This window comes from Nematolebias whitei, chromosome 8 (genome assembly GCF_014905685.2).
Source record: "Nematolebias whitei isolate Nwh7 chromosome 8, NemWhi1, whole genome shotgun sequence".
Lineage (NCBI taxonomy): Eukaryota > Metazoa > Chordata > Actinopteri > Cyprinodontiformes > Rivulidae > Nematolebias > Nematolebias whitei.
The window spans coordinates 7,939,447-7,954,825 of NC_056505.1; the positions used below are offsets into that span (position 1 = coordinate 7,939,447).

The window sequence follows — 15,379 nt, forward strand, 5'->3', positions numbered from 1 at the left end:
CAAAAACAGGTCAGATGACTACACCCAGGTTAAGATGAATCACGACTCAAACGTTCACGTGTTTTTGGTGAATTCAGCCGAGACTTTGTTTACATGGCGTGGCAGAACCGTACATAAAAACTTGTGGCGTAAAAGCTGTGTTTATATGGACACAGAGATCCATAATTTAACTTTTTCAGTCAAGAGGGACATTTCATTTCTTTTCACCACATTCATCATTTCAGACACCTTAAATGTCATTCTAGATTATGTATGTGTGGACACTGAGATAAAAACCATACACATGACAAAGTAACCAGGGCCATTATATAGACATATTATACTAATATAATGCACTAATATATACCTATATGCTACTGTCTATATATACAGAAGTGTATACGAGCTATCATGGATTGCCAAAGTTCTTTATGAACGTCTGCACGAAATAACCTGTCTTTCTTTTATATGATAGATCGACTTGCCCTACAGGGCGAAGACCTCGTGACTGACGTCATACAGGAAGTCCTTCCAGCGGAGCATCAACATAATCAAGCTACTCGTTTTTATGCTCACCATGTCAGGAGCAGAAGCAAAGCACAATTCACAGAGCTAACCCAGGTAACGTCGTCATACAAATGTGCATCTGGTTCTCTGAAACATAAAACATGAAAAGAATAGTGATGATGATGATGATGGTTCCTCCTGCAGCGTTGAACCATCATGTGGTGATGCCATGCAGAGAAGACACAGCAGCAACACGGATGGCATGCCCTCTGAAAGGTGAGGACACGAGTCTGGGGAAGCTCCACTGCAGGTCCATGTGTGTGGACATGATCTTTGATGGTTTTTCAGGATCCCACAGATGAAACCATTCGATTTATGTTGTCACACAAAAACAAGCTGGGGAGTGTCCTGCTCTATCCTTCAGGCTTTTGTCTTTAGAGGCATTCTTGCTGTAAAGCTTGACTCATATTAATCTATGTGGGGGGAAAAAAGAGAATGTTTTATAAGATTTAGATCTGGTGAAGGTCACAAAATGTAATTTTAAATAATCAAAATCTCACAAAACGAGACAATGTTTTAAAAAAACATGTTTAATCCTTCAAGCAACGCACCAGAAGCGTTTAGAATTAGTACCAGTATAACAACACAAATCAAAATGACCCAATTTTCTTTATATGCAATTAAAATTTCTCATTCATTTTGCGCATCTTTACGTTCACACACTTTGACAAACATTTATTATTCATGACAAAGAATCAAACCAGGACAGAGGCTTGAGTGCTGAGCTCATGTGGGTTTCCCAAATAAGAATCAAATAAAAGGTTTGGGACAATTCGCATTAAGCGAAACAAGTTCATTGTGTCAGATTTTTGAGCGCCGTGTAGCACATAAAATCGGTTCAAAGTCATTAAGCACAACCAGAATGAATACATAAGGCTTACTGTTGATTTTTGAAAAAATTAAACAATTTTAAGTGCACCTTATAATTTGAAAAATACGGTATGTCACATGTTGACACAGTAAAAGTTGGATGTATTTAAAGCGTCTTGAATAGCAACAATAAACTTTCATTGTCCCACGAGTACAATTTTGTAAAAACAAAATCAACCATCTTAGCAACACAAATCAGTTTTAGGTGGAAAAAGAAGCAAACAAAAGCTACACTGGTTTCTAGAAACATTCTTTGTGTTTATTCCCGTTCAGGACTCGAAGCCAAACCCTGGGGTCGGAGAGCAGCCTGGATGAGGGTGGTGTGTTTGACTGCCTGAAGCCCGAGTCGTCCACTTCACCCCAGCAGATCTTCTCAGGACTGGTGGGGGTCCCCTCCAGCTCTATCTCTCCAAACCAATTCCAGGCAGCTGGCTTAGTCTTGGGCTCCCCGCCTGAAGTTTTCATCCAGATGACCGGGTCCTCCAGAGAAGAAGGGGCCACCCATCGAACAGAGGGTGGCCCGTTCCTCCAGCGGCCACCCCACCACCATCACCACCACCACTTCCACCACCAGCCCCTGCAGCACAGGACCTCCTCTCTGCTCCAGCAGGCCACCACAGCTGCCGGCTCTGAGAGGCACGGCTCCAGGGAGGAGGCCCAGGACGAGCAGTCCACTCCAGCTCCAGCTCTGTCTGAGCTGAAGGCTGTGGTCACCTGGCTGCAGAGGGGCTTTCCTTTCATCCTCATTCTGCTGGCTAAAGTCTGCTTTCAGCACAAATTAGGTAGTTACACTTGTAGAGTAACGGTACTGCAAACATTTCCAATCGCATGTCAATAACGTCATGCGGTCTGATTTAGTGGTGACGTTGTGCCTGCTTCCTGCAGGTATCGCCATTTGTGTGGGGATGATCAGCACATTCGCCTACGCCAATTCCACATTTAAGCACCAAGTTTCATTGCGGGTAAAATAAAAAAGCATTTTGTTGCTAAAATGCTGTGTTAAATGTGACGGCTGAATGACTTTGCTGAAATTTGTTAAAGAAGCTGCAGCTAAATCACCAACATTTAAACAAGAACTCTTAATATGAGCAAAACTGTAGCTCAAAGCTAAAGGTACATTTAGCAGAACCATATAGTTAACACATTTCAGAACAGTAGCTAAAAGGAGCATAAGGCTACAAAAAACAGTGAGTGTGATGAAGCAAAGAGAACTAAAGCGTCTCAGGATGATTTGATGCAGAAAACGTTTGCAAATAAAGTGAAATTATGTAAAAAGTAATTACCAGAAGGAAGTACGGAGCACAAATGTGCCCAATTAGACTTAAAGAAACAGAAATTAGCACAAATATGTGGAAATTATCAGGGAAAAAAAGTAGAAATTTGCAAAAAACAGCTGAATATTAGCTAAAAAAAAGCAGAAAGAAGCTTAAATTACCAGAAGCAAGTGGAGAGAGCAGGTTTTAGCTGAATTATTCAGAAGTAAATTTAAATGAGTGCAAAAAAATCTGGAATTAGCTGAAAAAGCTGAAATTAGGAAGAAAAAAACAGCTAAATAGTAGCTGAAGTAGCAGAAAAAGCTGAAACTTGACTAAGCTGAAATGCAAATATAAGCTAAAAATAGCAGAAAGAAGCTAAAAGGAGCAAAAAGCAGATGGAAAAACAGCTCAAATCAGCTGAAAGTAGTTAAAAAAAGTTTAAATTTCCACAAGGAAGCTGAAGCAGAACAAAAAGTGAAAGGAGCAGGAAAAGGTTTGTAACCAGATCTAAAGAGTTGAAGGATGTAAAATGAGCTCAATTCATTTTCTGTGAGACAAAATGTGGCAGAAAAGGCTAAATATTTCAAAAAGCTAAAGCTGCACCAATACCAAAAGTCTCCTGAATGAGCTGAACGTTTTTGATTTATGATTGGTTGAAATGGCACAAAAATTGTGGAACGAGAAAGATGCTGAAAAATGTACAGAAGAGAAATGGAAGACGATAGAGTGAATGCTTCACAAACGTTCACACAAATATGATGTTTTTGTTGCTGGTAACGAATCGGAACCGAACAAACCCAACAAACTCTGTTAAGTTGCAGAAAGCTTAATTCTTCCCTGAAATACCTGAAGTGTGATTTAATTTGATTTAATGTTTTCAAGTTTTTACGTAATAAAGTCTGTTTTTCTGAGTTTCTTATCTATGCCCAGGTGTTGCAGGATTAATGCTCATTCAAATGATTGACTCAAACAGGCTAAAGCCACCTGAATTTTCCATTTTGAGGTGTTTTTTTTGCAAATATTTGCAGATTTAAAATGAAACTTGCAGGAGTTTCTCTTAAGTTCCTCTGTTTTTTTTTCCTTTACTTTTTCTAGGAGGAGCGTTCAGTGTTTGTTGCTTTGTGGATCATTGTGTTCCTCTCAGGGAACGTTGTGTACATCTACTACACATTTAGTCAGGAGGAGCTGCACAGCAGGTGGGTGCAAACCAGTATGTCTTTATAGTAGCTTTGTTGTTTCTGCTCACCATCCTGTGTTTTTTTTTTATTATTTCATATTTAGTTTATTCCATTCTTTTGATGTTGTGTAAGACATTTTATGTTCGCTTCCATTTCCTTCAGGAAGTGCGGCAGTTCTTGTCGGTCATGTCCTGTGAGTATTTTTTTTGTTTGTTTTAGTGAGTTTCTTACTTTATGTTTAAGGTTTTTCCATCTTTTTGCTTCCTGTGTTACCATTCTAAGTAAATACAGGAGTCCCTCGTTTATCGTGGGGGTTACGTTACATGAAAAACAGCAAAGTAGGAATGCTTAATTTATTTATTTTTTTTATTTTTATTTAACACAAGTTGAACTGATGTAAATTTCTGAGTTGAAACAAACAAAAACAGCTCAGTCGACTAATACATTTAATTCAACTAAAGCAAAAGTTTATTTAGCAAGAGTTTATTAATCAAGACAACTTGATCATGTTTATTCACTCTATTTGAAATTTTAAATTAAGTAGTAATGCCTTTTTACTCACCAGCTCTGCAGAACAGCAGTTCGGTTCTGGTCTAGCTCGGTTCTGGTTTTGCAGACCTACTTTGCAATGACGAAGCCCACAATATTCTAAACTCTTAAACCTACGTAAATTTAACAACAGACATATATGCATTACACAGCTGCGTACTGCAAAATTTTATATGGGTACTCACCAGTCTTGGTCTGGTTCTGGTCCGGTTCTTATCAGGTCTTTGCAGCCTTTGAGCACCAATATGCTTTTAGAGAGAGCCGGACCTTTGGATAGCCAGCACAAAACCGCACATTGGTCCCGATTGAGTCCAAATCTGGATGTGGAAATCCCGGTGAGAAAATACCGGACCTCCAAGCGACTCCTCCCCACTCGAGAGGCCTCATGGGCCGGCAAGCAGCACTCAGATTGACCGATGAGGCTGGAAGTCCGGTTCTGGTCCAGCTCCGGGTCGGTTCTGTACGGCTCTCTGTATCCACTGAGCGCTCAAGTCACTATGAATAAGGACCAAACTTTTTTGGATCGGATCAAAACTTTCCCTTCATTTCAGCAGAAGGCAACTTTGGCTTCTGGGTAATGTAGTCCTTTTGACCGGCGATACAGTGTAGGCTTATTGAGAGAAAACTACAAAAAGGCGGCACCTGTTCAAAGTATTTTTTTCGTTAACTTTTTACTATGTCCTGTACTGTCCCAAACACATGGAGTAATATTAAAGTTGACATTCGCTTGTCATATATAATCTTTTTTTTGTTGTTGTTGTTGTGTACAATCTTATTTTGAAAAACCGCAAAAGAGTACGTCCGCAAAAGCTGAACCATGAAGTAGCGAGGGACTACTGTACACCACATTTGTAAATATCAGTTCTGTAAGTTGATGCTTTCTTTTTATAGCCTGATGTTTGGAAAGCCCACCCTGAGCAGCTTCGGCTTCTTTGATCTGATCTGGGTGGTGGGAATCACCGACTTTGTCCTGAAGTTTGTCACCATCGGCCTGAAGTGCTTCATCCTCTTTCTGCCAAAGATTCTCATGGCCTTCAAATCCAGGGTAAGGAAATACAAACGTGGGATTTGACTCGACTGAGTTGTAAAGTTGCATTCAGGCCCAAAAAATCCGACCCGGCCCCAGTCCATAGCCATCATTTTCGAACCCGAACACCCCCCACACACACAAACATTTTTAATTAAGCTTTGACTGCTTATATAGTTATTAACGGTGGGCGGACGCTCACAGCTGAGTAAAAGTGAGCAGAAGATCGGAGTTGAGGGGGTGTTTGTCCTTTCATGGCCGTCAAAGTGCATTAAATCCCTGCTTCTGGCTGCATTCTGCATTATTCAGACACGGACCCTGCTCTGACATGCCTGCAAAGATATTTTGGGATTTCACCTGTTTGGGTCATCGGCCGCGTGCGTCCGCTGAGTGCAGCAGCTGAACGTCCATTTGGGCTTTGGTGGTTCGCTGCCTGGCAGTATCGTTCCATCTGAAGCTGAACCTTTTTTTTTTTACCTCTTTCAAGGCCGGTCAGCGTGCCGTCAAATGTCCGCGTGCGACTGGTGTTGTATGGCAAGCCATGTTGCCATATAATTGGATCGTCAGCAGCGTGCGTCCGCTGATGCAATCCAAAGCCCGACACCGCCTCGCCCATCCAGCACATTATTATGGCCCAGCCCGAAGTCGGGTGCACCGGGCCGGCCTTTGGGCCCGGGTTAGAAATGACAGCTCGATTGAGTTGCCATGAAGCACAGAGGTCCATGAACATTAGGATGACCACAGGAAACACGGGGAGTGAGAAGATTGTGTCATATATTTATTTTAACCCATATTCAACATTTAATAACATTTTATTATCTTTTTAGACGTTGCTCTTAATTTTCAGAGAAATAAAAACAAAAACAAAAAAATATTCTGAATATGCAAAGATTTTACTTTGTATTTTGCGCCTTTTTATTTAAATTGTTTAAGTACCGTTAATTTATTTAGTTGGGGTGGGGGAAATGGCGCATTCCAACTTTTGTCCGGTCAGTTTTCAATTTATTTTGTCCAATTATAGGTTCTGATTGTGCTGCTTAAAGCTCAACCTCCCAAGTTAGAGTTGCATTATGATCTGAAGAAGAAAAACTTTACAAAATGATGATGAACAACTCCCCCTGAGTGTAAAAAGTGCTGAAGGGTCACAGTGTGAAGCTGATTTGTATTCATTAGATTTTGAACAGTACTCCTTAGGTGCACTTTGTGCGTGTGGGTGTCTTCTTGAGAGCTTTTTAACGCCTGAGGCTGCAGAGTCTAACTGCAAACACACACACACACACACACACACACTAGCTTTAACTTTCATACAGGTGTGGTTTGTAGTACTGATGTGTGTATTTGTGCTGCACGGAGGAGGAGGAGGGTGGTTTTGAAGTATTGGGATTACATTTTCCACTGATAAACAAACCTGGAGGCACATCAGAACCGTGCCAGCAAGCAACTGAGCTCATCTACCCTCGAGGGGGTTGGCGGGGTGAGGTCATCCCTCTCTGGAGCTGGACCATTACCTGTATCCTCCTCTCACGTGCACACAGACACGTGCTGAGTTGTAGAAAAATCACTAATTGTTTCATCATTTCACATCCCATCTCAACAATTCTCTGCGAGATTGTCTGTTTTGAACCCGGCGGGGTCACGTGATTAGTGGTTAAAGTTCTTTACTGCAGCCAGTCAGGGAATCACTAATGATGACTGCGGTCGGCACCGGTCCGGTCCGCTCCACTGACAGCAGGTAAGAAGGCTGAGTCCCATCAGGAGATGATTTGTGTCGAGTTTCACTCCGGTGTTTGGGTTCTGGGAGGGTCTTTATATAAAAAATAAAGGTTTCATGTTGTTAGAATCAACTTTATTGTTATTCACCATATAACCTTAAAGTTAAATAAATAAATATCTGTTGTTACTTGTTAAATCAGATCTTTAATTATCTTTTTAACATAGAAAACTAAATATGTTGGAAATTCCCTAATGGCCCAGATAAGATTGGAAAGAGATGTCTGGGCCTCCCTGCTCAAGCTGCTGTCCCCGCGACCCGACTTCAGAACAAGAGGAAGATAATGAATGGATGGATGGATGGATGGATGGATGGATGGATGGATGGTTTAATTTTAAATACAGTATACTTATAAGCTCTCAGAAATTGGTTTCTCAGATCACACCATTGGTTGGTTCACTAACTATCTCTCAGACCGGAGGCAATGTGTTCAACATAATGGTACTTCCTGCAGATATTTAACAGTCAACAGTGGTGTACCACAAGGCTCAGTCTTAGGACACACCTGCTTTACAATCTACATAGATAATGTTGGTCAGATCATCCCTGATGCAACCTTACATTTCTATGCTGATGATACAGTTGTTTATTGTCGAGCTAAAACAGTTGCTAAGGTTTTCCAGCTTTTACAATCCGCTTTTGACATCATCCAGTCAGATTTGTTCCGTCTCAAACTTGTAATAAACGCCGACAGAACCAAAGGGAGGAAGTTTTCAAACAGGAAGTTGGTCCCAGCACTTCTTCCTCTGATTTTATCTTCGAATGGTGCTCTTATTGAGTTTGTCGATTCCTAGAAATATTTGGATATCTTGGTCGATTCACATCTCTCTTTTAAGCTCCACGTGGAAAACTTAGTTGGTAAACTAAAAGTTAAATTGGGTTTATTTTTCAGAAATAGATCCTGTCTAACTCTGAATGCTAGGAAACGCCTGTTAACTGCGACTTTCCTTCCCTCCATTGATTACGGTGACATTATTTACATGAATGCTCCCACAAGCACCCTGCAGATGTTGGATGCTGTGGTGCGCTAAGATTCATAACCGGCTAACTCCCGTACCCACCACTGCACCCTGTATTCACTGGTTAAATGGACGTCATTAACGTCACGTAGACTCTCCCACTGGTACATTTTCATCTTTAAATCACTTCTTAGTCTGCTGCCTTCATACATCTCCTACATGTCAGTGCATGAGTGCAGCTACAGCGTGCGCTCTCTGGACATTATTACCTGCAGTGTTCCCTCAGTGCGGACTGAACTTGGCAAAATGGCCTTCTCCGACTCCGCTCCTGTTTCCTGAAATTTCTTGCAAAAAAATCTGAAGCTCTCGACCTTGACCTCTCTAAGTGGCTTCAAACATCTGCTAAGTTCCTGGGAAAAACCAACGCAGACATGTTCCTGTTTTTAGTTTTCTACACCGGCTTACAACCTAGCTGTTTTTTTTGTTTTTTTTTTTGGTTACATTTTTAAAAAATATTTTATTTTCACTTGTTATTCTCAATTTATATGCGTCCTTTATGATCGTCTTTGTTGTCCACTGTTGTCATCACTCTGTTAAAATCAGGTCTCTCTTGTAAATGAATCCCAGAGACTCAATGGGATTAACCTGTATAAATAAAGGTTGAATGAATGCAATGAACTGGTGAGCCAGACTGAGCTCACCCATGGGCCAGATCTGGCCCCTGGGCCGCCAACTATATCATTTTTATTTTTTTCATGTTTTAACTTTGACAACATGCCCAGCTGTCAGAATGTCAGACATGCTAAACCTGACCTTTCTGTCACCTCTTAAATCTCTGACGACTCATCAATGAATCTTATGTTTCTATGACAACTATCTAAACGTTCAGGACTCTGAAAGATAAAGGTGAAGGTCCTGTAATTTTTCCCGGTAAATACGTCTTTTAATTTTTTTTTTTTTGAGGGTTTATTTTCATATTCTGGTGAACTTCCTTTGACATCTGCTGATGTGACAGAGACCTTTGATGCAGGAAGCACATTGGGTGGAACTTCAAGAGTTTCACTATTTCCACATGTGCTGGTCTTTATTTGGCTCGTGCTCAGGGATAGTTAACCACATTTATTTACAAATAGCAAAATTCTCCTTATTAATCTGATTACCCAACTACCTCTCATAAGCTTTTATATTTGTTTTGCATTTCATTGGGGGCTTTCTCTGGGTGTGACTCATTTAGTTTTACAGATATTGAGCTAAAGTTTGGTTTGGTAGTAGCTGAGACTGATTCCAACTCATGCTCTGAGGAAAACTAATATCACAAGATGTGGGTTTAGAACTACCAGAAACTTATTATGTTCCTTACTTTTTTAATAAGACACCATCGTAACTTTGGTTTACCTTCAGTAGAAGCAGGAATAGATGGAAACTGGCCTTACCATTCAGTTGATTAATGATGCCGATAAAAATGAAGCCGTAAGTAATCAAAGCATATCTCCCACACACCTTCTCCTTCAAATAAATAAGTAAAACAAGCAGGAAACTATTCAAGCAGAGCCTGCGGTGGAGCTTACTCAAACCGTCTGGCTTGTGTCCAAACTTTAAATTTGACAGTTTTGGCGTGGGCGTGATGGGCACTGTGGGATGCGAGGCAACGGGAACAATAAGGAAGATGAATTAGTAGTTAGCAGAGGTCTTTCTCCCCTACCAACCCATGCTGCTTGTGCCTCTTTACCCACAGTCATCAATCTTTGTCCTCGGCCATGCATGAAGTCATTATGCAAGCTGAGATGCCGTGGGGGCCATCGGGGAATCAAGTTTGCCTTCATTTTACCCGCCTCTGTTTTTAACTGCCCCCAATTCACTTCACACTTTGCAGCAGCGGGGACATGAGAGTGCTTCTTCTCTGTGATTACAGAGGGGAGGCTCTTCAAAGACTGTTAGCGAGGCCCCCATAAGGCTGAACTTAATGTGGGCGCTGGGGTAGCAGGTGGAAAGAGGCGCTGCCAGTTTCCCTTGCAGTGTGGGGAAATTGCCTGTGCTGCTGTGAAGCTGCTGAGATCTGGACAGCGGCCATGTTTGGGCTGCAGGCGCGCCGTTTTAAGCCTTTAATGCCACACTGCTCTTAACTAGATAGAAGAAGGCCCTGAAGCTGCTGAGCTCGATCTGGATTTTAGACCGTCCAAAGAAAGATTACATATTGTCTCAAACTTGGTTTGTCTTTTTTTCCTGTAGTTGAAACTTCTTTTATTGCTTGTTGACTGTCACGTCTTATCCATGTTTGGTTCATGTGGTCTCAGCTTCCATTCTAGCTGCTAAATGTGCTCGTTTGTCCAGGGAAAGTTCTACCTGCTGATTGAGGAGCTGAGCCAGCTGTTTCGGGCTCTCGTGCCCATCCAGTTGTGGTACAAATACATCATGGGAGAGGAGCCGTCCAACAGTTATCTGCTGGGAGCCACACTCATCATCATCTATAGCCTCTGCAAGGTATGCAGTGTCTGCTAGCAGAACATTAAATAAAGATCATGATTGTTTGGGGTTATAGATTTTGTCTGAATTATTCACTCACTTTTAGACTTTATTTACTTCTCTGGTACCTGTTGCAGACAACTGACGTTAAGCAACATGCATTTGTAGAAATAACTTGTGAATCTTTGTAATACTTGAATGTTTGTCTAAAAAAACATATTACCGGTAGTTCATAGAATGCTAAAAACACTAAAACTGATATATGGTTGACTGTTTCCACATATTTTGTAAATTACTTTTGTTTGAATATATTTTGGGGAAAAAAAGGGCAGATATAAGATTTATTCTTCTTCTGCTGTCTTTCATTTTATTTTTTGATTGTGTATATATATATAATTTTCTATTGTATATAGTTATTTTGTTTTTAATGAGATGAATAAATGTCTCAATAAATACATATTTTGTTTATATCAATTGAAAATCATTCAAAAAATGTATTACATTGTTTATGCTGATCTCTGGAGGTTACTTATACATGTAAACAAATATTAGGGTCATGTTTTAGCAAAAGTATGTGTTTAAAAACTACCAGTCAAAAGTTTAAATACAGCTGATGATATTTCATCGCTTGTCTCTTTACATGTTTATATTTTTCATCTTAACATTTGTGCACTCTAGTCACACCAAAATACATCCCCTGGAGACCTATATTTATTCACTTTTTAACCATTTCGTATATTTATGGGATATAAAATAATATAAAATTGAGATAAAATTATTATTAAACCTTTATTTAACCAGATCTTAGATCTTATTGAGATTAAAAATCAGTCTTTTCAAGATGGACTTGGCCAATCATGGCAGATTATCAAGTTTGTCAGAAAATTTAGATCAAAAACTGATTTTTTTTTTTTTCTTCTGTTATTAAACTGATAAAGTTCTCCGACTCTAATCCCATGGTAAGTCATTTAACAGAAATCTGGCTCAAATTTTTTATTTATTTTTTGCTTTAAACTGCCAGAATTTCCAACTCACTGGCTGTGCTACAGTTCTCCAGGCAAACTCGACATTAAATAAGAACTTCCCCGGCTCATGCATCAATTAAAAATAAAATAACAGTCTTTGCCTCCTTGGAAGAGGTCAACATCTGGAGAACTTAATATTCTCTCAGCACACTTCTAAACAGTCTGATAACTGTGTTAGTGAAATGTCTTCTCTGCCTCTTTGGGTCAAGTTTATGTAAGAAACTCTTTACATTTTGGAGATGCTGCATATTTAACTCCTGGATTAAAAAAAAAGTGTTAGTGCTTGATAGCGTCATAAGTGCAGGAAGGAAAGCTGAGATGAAACACTCAGAATCTGACGTAAGGAGAAAAGAGGAAGAGGTTGTCAACGTTCAGTGCGAGGTCACAACTTGGTCACATCAGAGTTCAGAGAATGGAAATTATTAAAAAAAACCAAAAAAAACCCCGACACTTTTAGACCCGTGAGTCAGTTTTAAGTTGCGTTTGAAAGCTGACACCATGGAACTTGGATCGATGAGCTCCTGGATGATCCAATGAAGCTATTATTGTTCTGCAGTCTTAAAGTGTTCCTCGTGAGTCACAAACAAAAGTTTGTGGTGAATGAACAGTTGTTGTTTGTGAACGTGAAGATGAATGAGACGATCCTGTGCGTGCTGAGGCGCAGCGGTGGAGTTTCTTCACATCAGTTCATGTTAGGAGCCTCAGGGTTAGAATATGCGGATGTAGGCCTGTCGCGATAAACAACAAATCAATTAATCGCATGTTAAATGAAAATTATCATCCTCATTTTCATTTATCTGCTTTATCGTTTCTTCATGTCTCTTTCTACTGAAGAACTGGATGACAAAAGGCTCAACACGGTGCTCTTCACCGACCCCTCCTTTTCTCTTTAAAATCTGTTTTAACAATCCAAAATCGAGTTTTTGGATTGTTAAAAGCAACTAAGCTAACAGGCCGACCTCGGGTGGGGTGGGTGGGGGGAACCTCTGTATTGTCGAAGCTCCACAATTCACGGTTGAAACCCGTGCCTTCGTGTAAAAAGTTTTTCTCTGCAAAAAGAAGCAGAGAACTTGTTTACTGATTTTTTTTATTAAAAGCATTGCGTGGAAAATGCTATGCTAAAGAGCTCAAACCACACAGAACGTCCGCCATTTTGAGAACCAAAAAAAAAAAAAAAAGGAAGGCGAGACAGCCCACGTCACGTCAAGGGGCCTCGCTCCCATTTTTCTTAATAAAGAGACGCTGCTCGCTCCCTCACTATCCATCCTTTTTGGTTCAAACATTCTTAAACTGCCATCCAGTGGTCAAAAAAAAGGTACTACACACAAAAATTAACCAACATTTCTTATTAAATTTGACAATAATTACTAATTACTATCAAATTTCAAACAATATTATCGTTTATCGCAATAATTTCTGAGACAATTAATCGCCCAGCAAAATTTGTTATCGTGACAGGTCTATGTTGATGTGCATCTGTCGTCGATTGTTGAAATCTCCTATTCATTTTACTCAAAGAAGCCACACTCGAGGACACGAGAAGAGTTTTAACCGTTTTTTACTTACGAGGGCAGACACACAACAGGTTAGATGCACAGAAGTTACATGCATGGAGCCCAGTCACGAGAATCTGCCACATGCAGCATGTGAGCTTTGTTTTTATCAGCTTGTCAGCTCATAGCTCACAGGCAGACACTGATGACCTCAGCCATCCAGCTGCACACGCAGGATCAAATCAGCTCCTCATTCAGCCCTCTGTGAGATAGACAAGAACTCTCTGGTAACTCAAAACACATGGTTCATGGGCAGTTAACATGCAGTACATGGTGGTTAAAAACATTCGTAAACCTTGACCCAAATCCCCTGACAGGTGAGCCACTGCTGTCGTACTTTTTTATGAAATAAACAAAATGACTACTTGTCAGCGGAATTAAGATACAAAAAAAATAATAATAATAATTTACAAAACTGAAATATGCAGATCAAACTTTAGGCTTGTTCTTCCATTTATGTTACATTTCAGCATATTTTTAGCTAGCTTCATTTCAGCTGTTTTTCAGCAAGTTCTGCAATAAACATTCACACTGCATTTTCAAAATGCAGTTTCTCTAGTTGTAATTATCTTTGTGATTAGGAAACTGATTTCGCTCTGTCCTCTCTGGTTTGCAGTCGTTTGACATTTGTGGACGGGTATCTGCTCTCCGTAAGGCCTTGGTCATTCTCTGCAGCTCCCAGGTTAGATTCTAAAAAATACAAAGTCCTTCATGCACTCAATGCATGCCGTGTTTGTTTACATCAAGACTTTCACTTTGAATTCAGATTGGTTGAGTTCATCTTTTCAGTTTGATTCTTTTTTTGTGACCCTTTCAGAGCTATGAAGTGAGGGCCAGCAGTCAGCAGTGCAGCGAGGCAGGTGACGTCTGTGCCATTTGTCAGGCTGATTTCAAAGACCCCATAGCTCTGATGTGTCAGGTAAGAGGGGTAACATGCATACATTAAGTGAAAGAGATGCATGGATACTGTACAAGCAACAGCAAACAGAATATATTGTTATAGACTGCCCTCTGTTGATTAAAGGAGCTGTTTAAATGTCAGAGGTGCACAGCTGTTGGAACTGCTCATAGCTCAGAGTCAATTAAATGTTTTTATAACCTACTGAATCATCTGTAAGAATAACGAGGACCATTAAACACTCTATAAATACACTTCTCTTCATACTTTATTGTATTTTTCTCATTATTGTGCATCAACATCAGCGTTTCTGCTTTTATTACTATTAAATACTTAAATAATAACATTTCATTAGGCTTGCTTTAGGCTTTTGTTCGTTTTGTCTTGTTATTAAATGTATTAATGTTGCGACAATTGGCTTTACAATTGTCACGTAATGATTCTTCTGCTATGATTTGAGGAATTATCTGCTCTAGATGTTGTAACTCATTGTGAATAACTGTTCATTAAAAGTAACTTTTAACCTTTAATGCGACAACTATCGTGTTTCTAAACGGAGTTGCTCTGAACTGAAAGACGTGCATCGTGTTCCTCTGCAGCACGTCTTCTGTGACGAGTGCCTGTGTTTGTGGTTCGACCGCGAGAGAACGTGTCCTCTGTGCCGCACGACCATCATCGAGACCCTGCGGTGCTGGAAGGACGGCACCACGTCGGCTCACTTCCAGATATACTGACGCCCGACAGCAAACGGGCAATCAGAACAATGCTGCGCTATGAAGCAAGTTAGACAATAAAGTGGGTATAATTTCAATCAGGATGGATAGTATGGCAGTAATAAACATCATAAACATAAATTAAAGGTTTTATTTGCAAACAGTAAAATAAGAAAGGTGACCTTGGGCTAAATCCAGTGGTGCAGTTTAAAATAACTTCAGAAATTTTCCATTTATATGATTCTAAAATGCAGGTACGCACCTAATGTAAACAAAGCACTTTAAACTGGAAGTGGCAGAAATGAAGATGTTAAGGAATAACGAGGATGGATAAGATTAGGAATGAGATCATCAGAGGTACAGCACAGGTTGAACAACTGGGAGATAAAGTTAGAGAGGCCAGGCTGAGATGGTTTGGACATGTCCAGAGGAAGGACAGTGGGTATACTGGTAGAAGGATGTTAGACATGCAGCTGCCAGGATAAAGGCAAAGAGGAGATATATGGATGCAGTTAGAGGGGACATGGAGGTAGTTGGAGTGAGGACAGAGGATGCAGAGGACGACTCGCCG

The 15,379-nt window shown here is 40.3% G+C and overlaps 1 protein-coding gene across 1 annotated transcript; it reads left to right on the top strand.

The window, feature by feature from the left end:
• Positions 1–476: 476 nt before the first annotated feature.
• rnft2 (ring finger protein, transmembrane 2) lies at positions 477–15,132 on the top strand. The gene is made up of 10 exons (XM_037680218.1): positions 477–600; positions 691–762; positions 1,690–2,198; positions 2,302–2,378; positions 3,768–3,868; positions 5,291–5,444; positions 10,488–10,637; positions 13,814–13,879; positions 14,015–14,116; positions 14,695–15,132. Exons 2-10 carry the CDS (start codon positions 716–718, stop codon positions 14,827–14,829), a joined length of 1,341 nt encoding a protein of 446 aa, XP_037536146.1. The 5' UTR covers positions 477–600; positions 691–715; the 3' UTR covers positions 14,830–15,132.
• Positions 15,133–15,379: the final 247 nt, after the last annotated feature.

Bases quoted from the DNA above. Each gene is read 5' to 3' on its own strand.
- rnft2 (XM_037680218.1), top strand. From the start codon at position 716: ATGCAGAGAAGACACAGCAGCAACACGGATGGCATGCCCTCTGAAAG. The intron at 5,445-10,487 runs GTAAGGAAATAC...TCGTTTGTCCAG, and splicing joins TCATGGCCTTCAAATCCAGG to GGAAAGTTCTACCTGCTGAT. The intron at 13,880-14,014 runs GTTAGATTCTAA...TGACCCTTTCAG, and splicing joins TCATTCTCTGCAGCTCCCAG to AGCTATGAAGTGAGGGCCAG.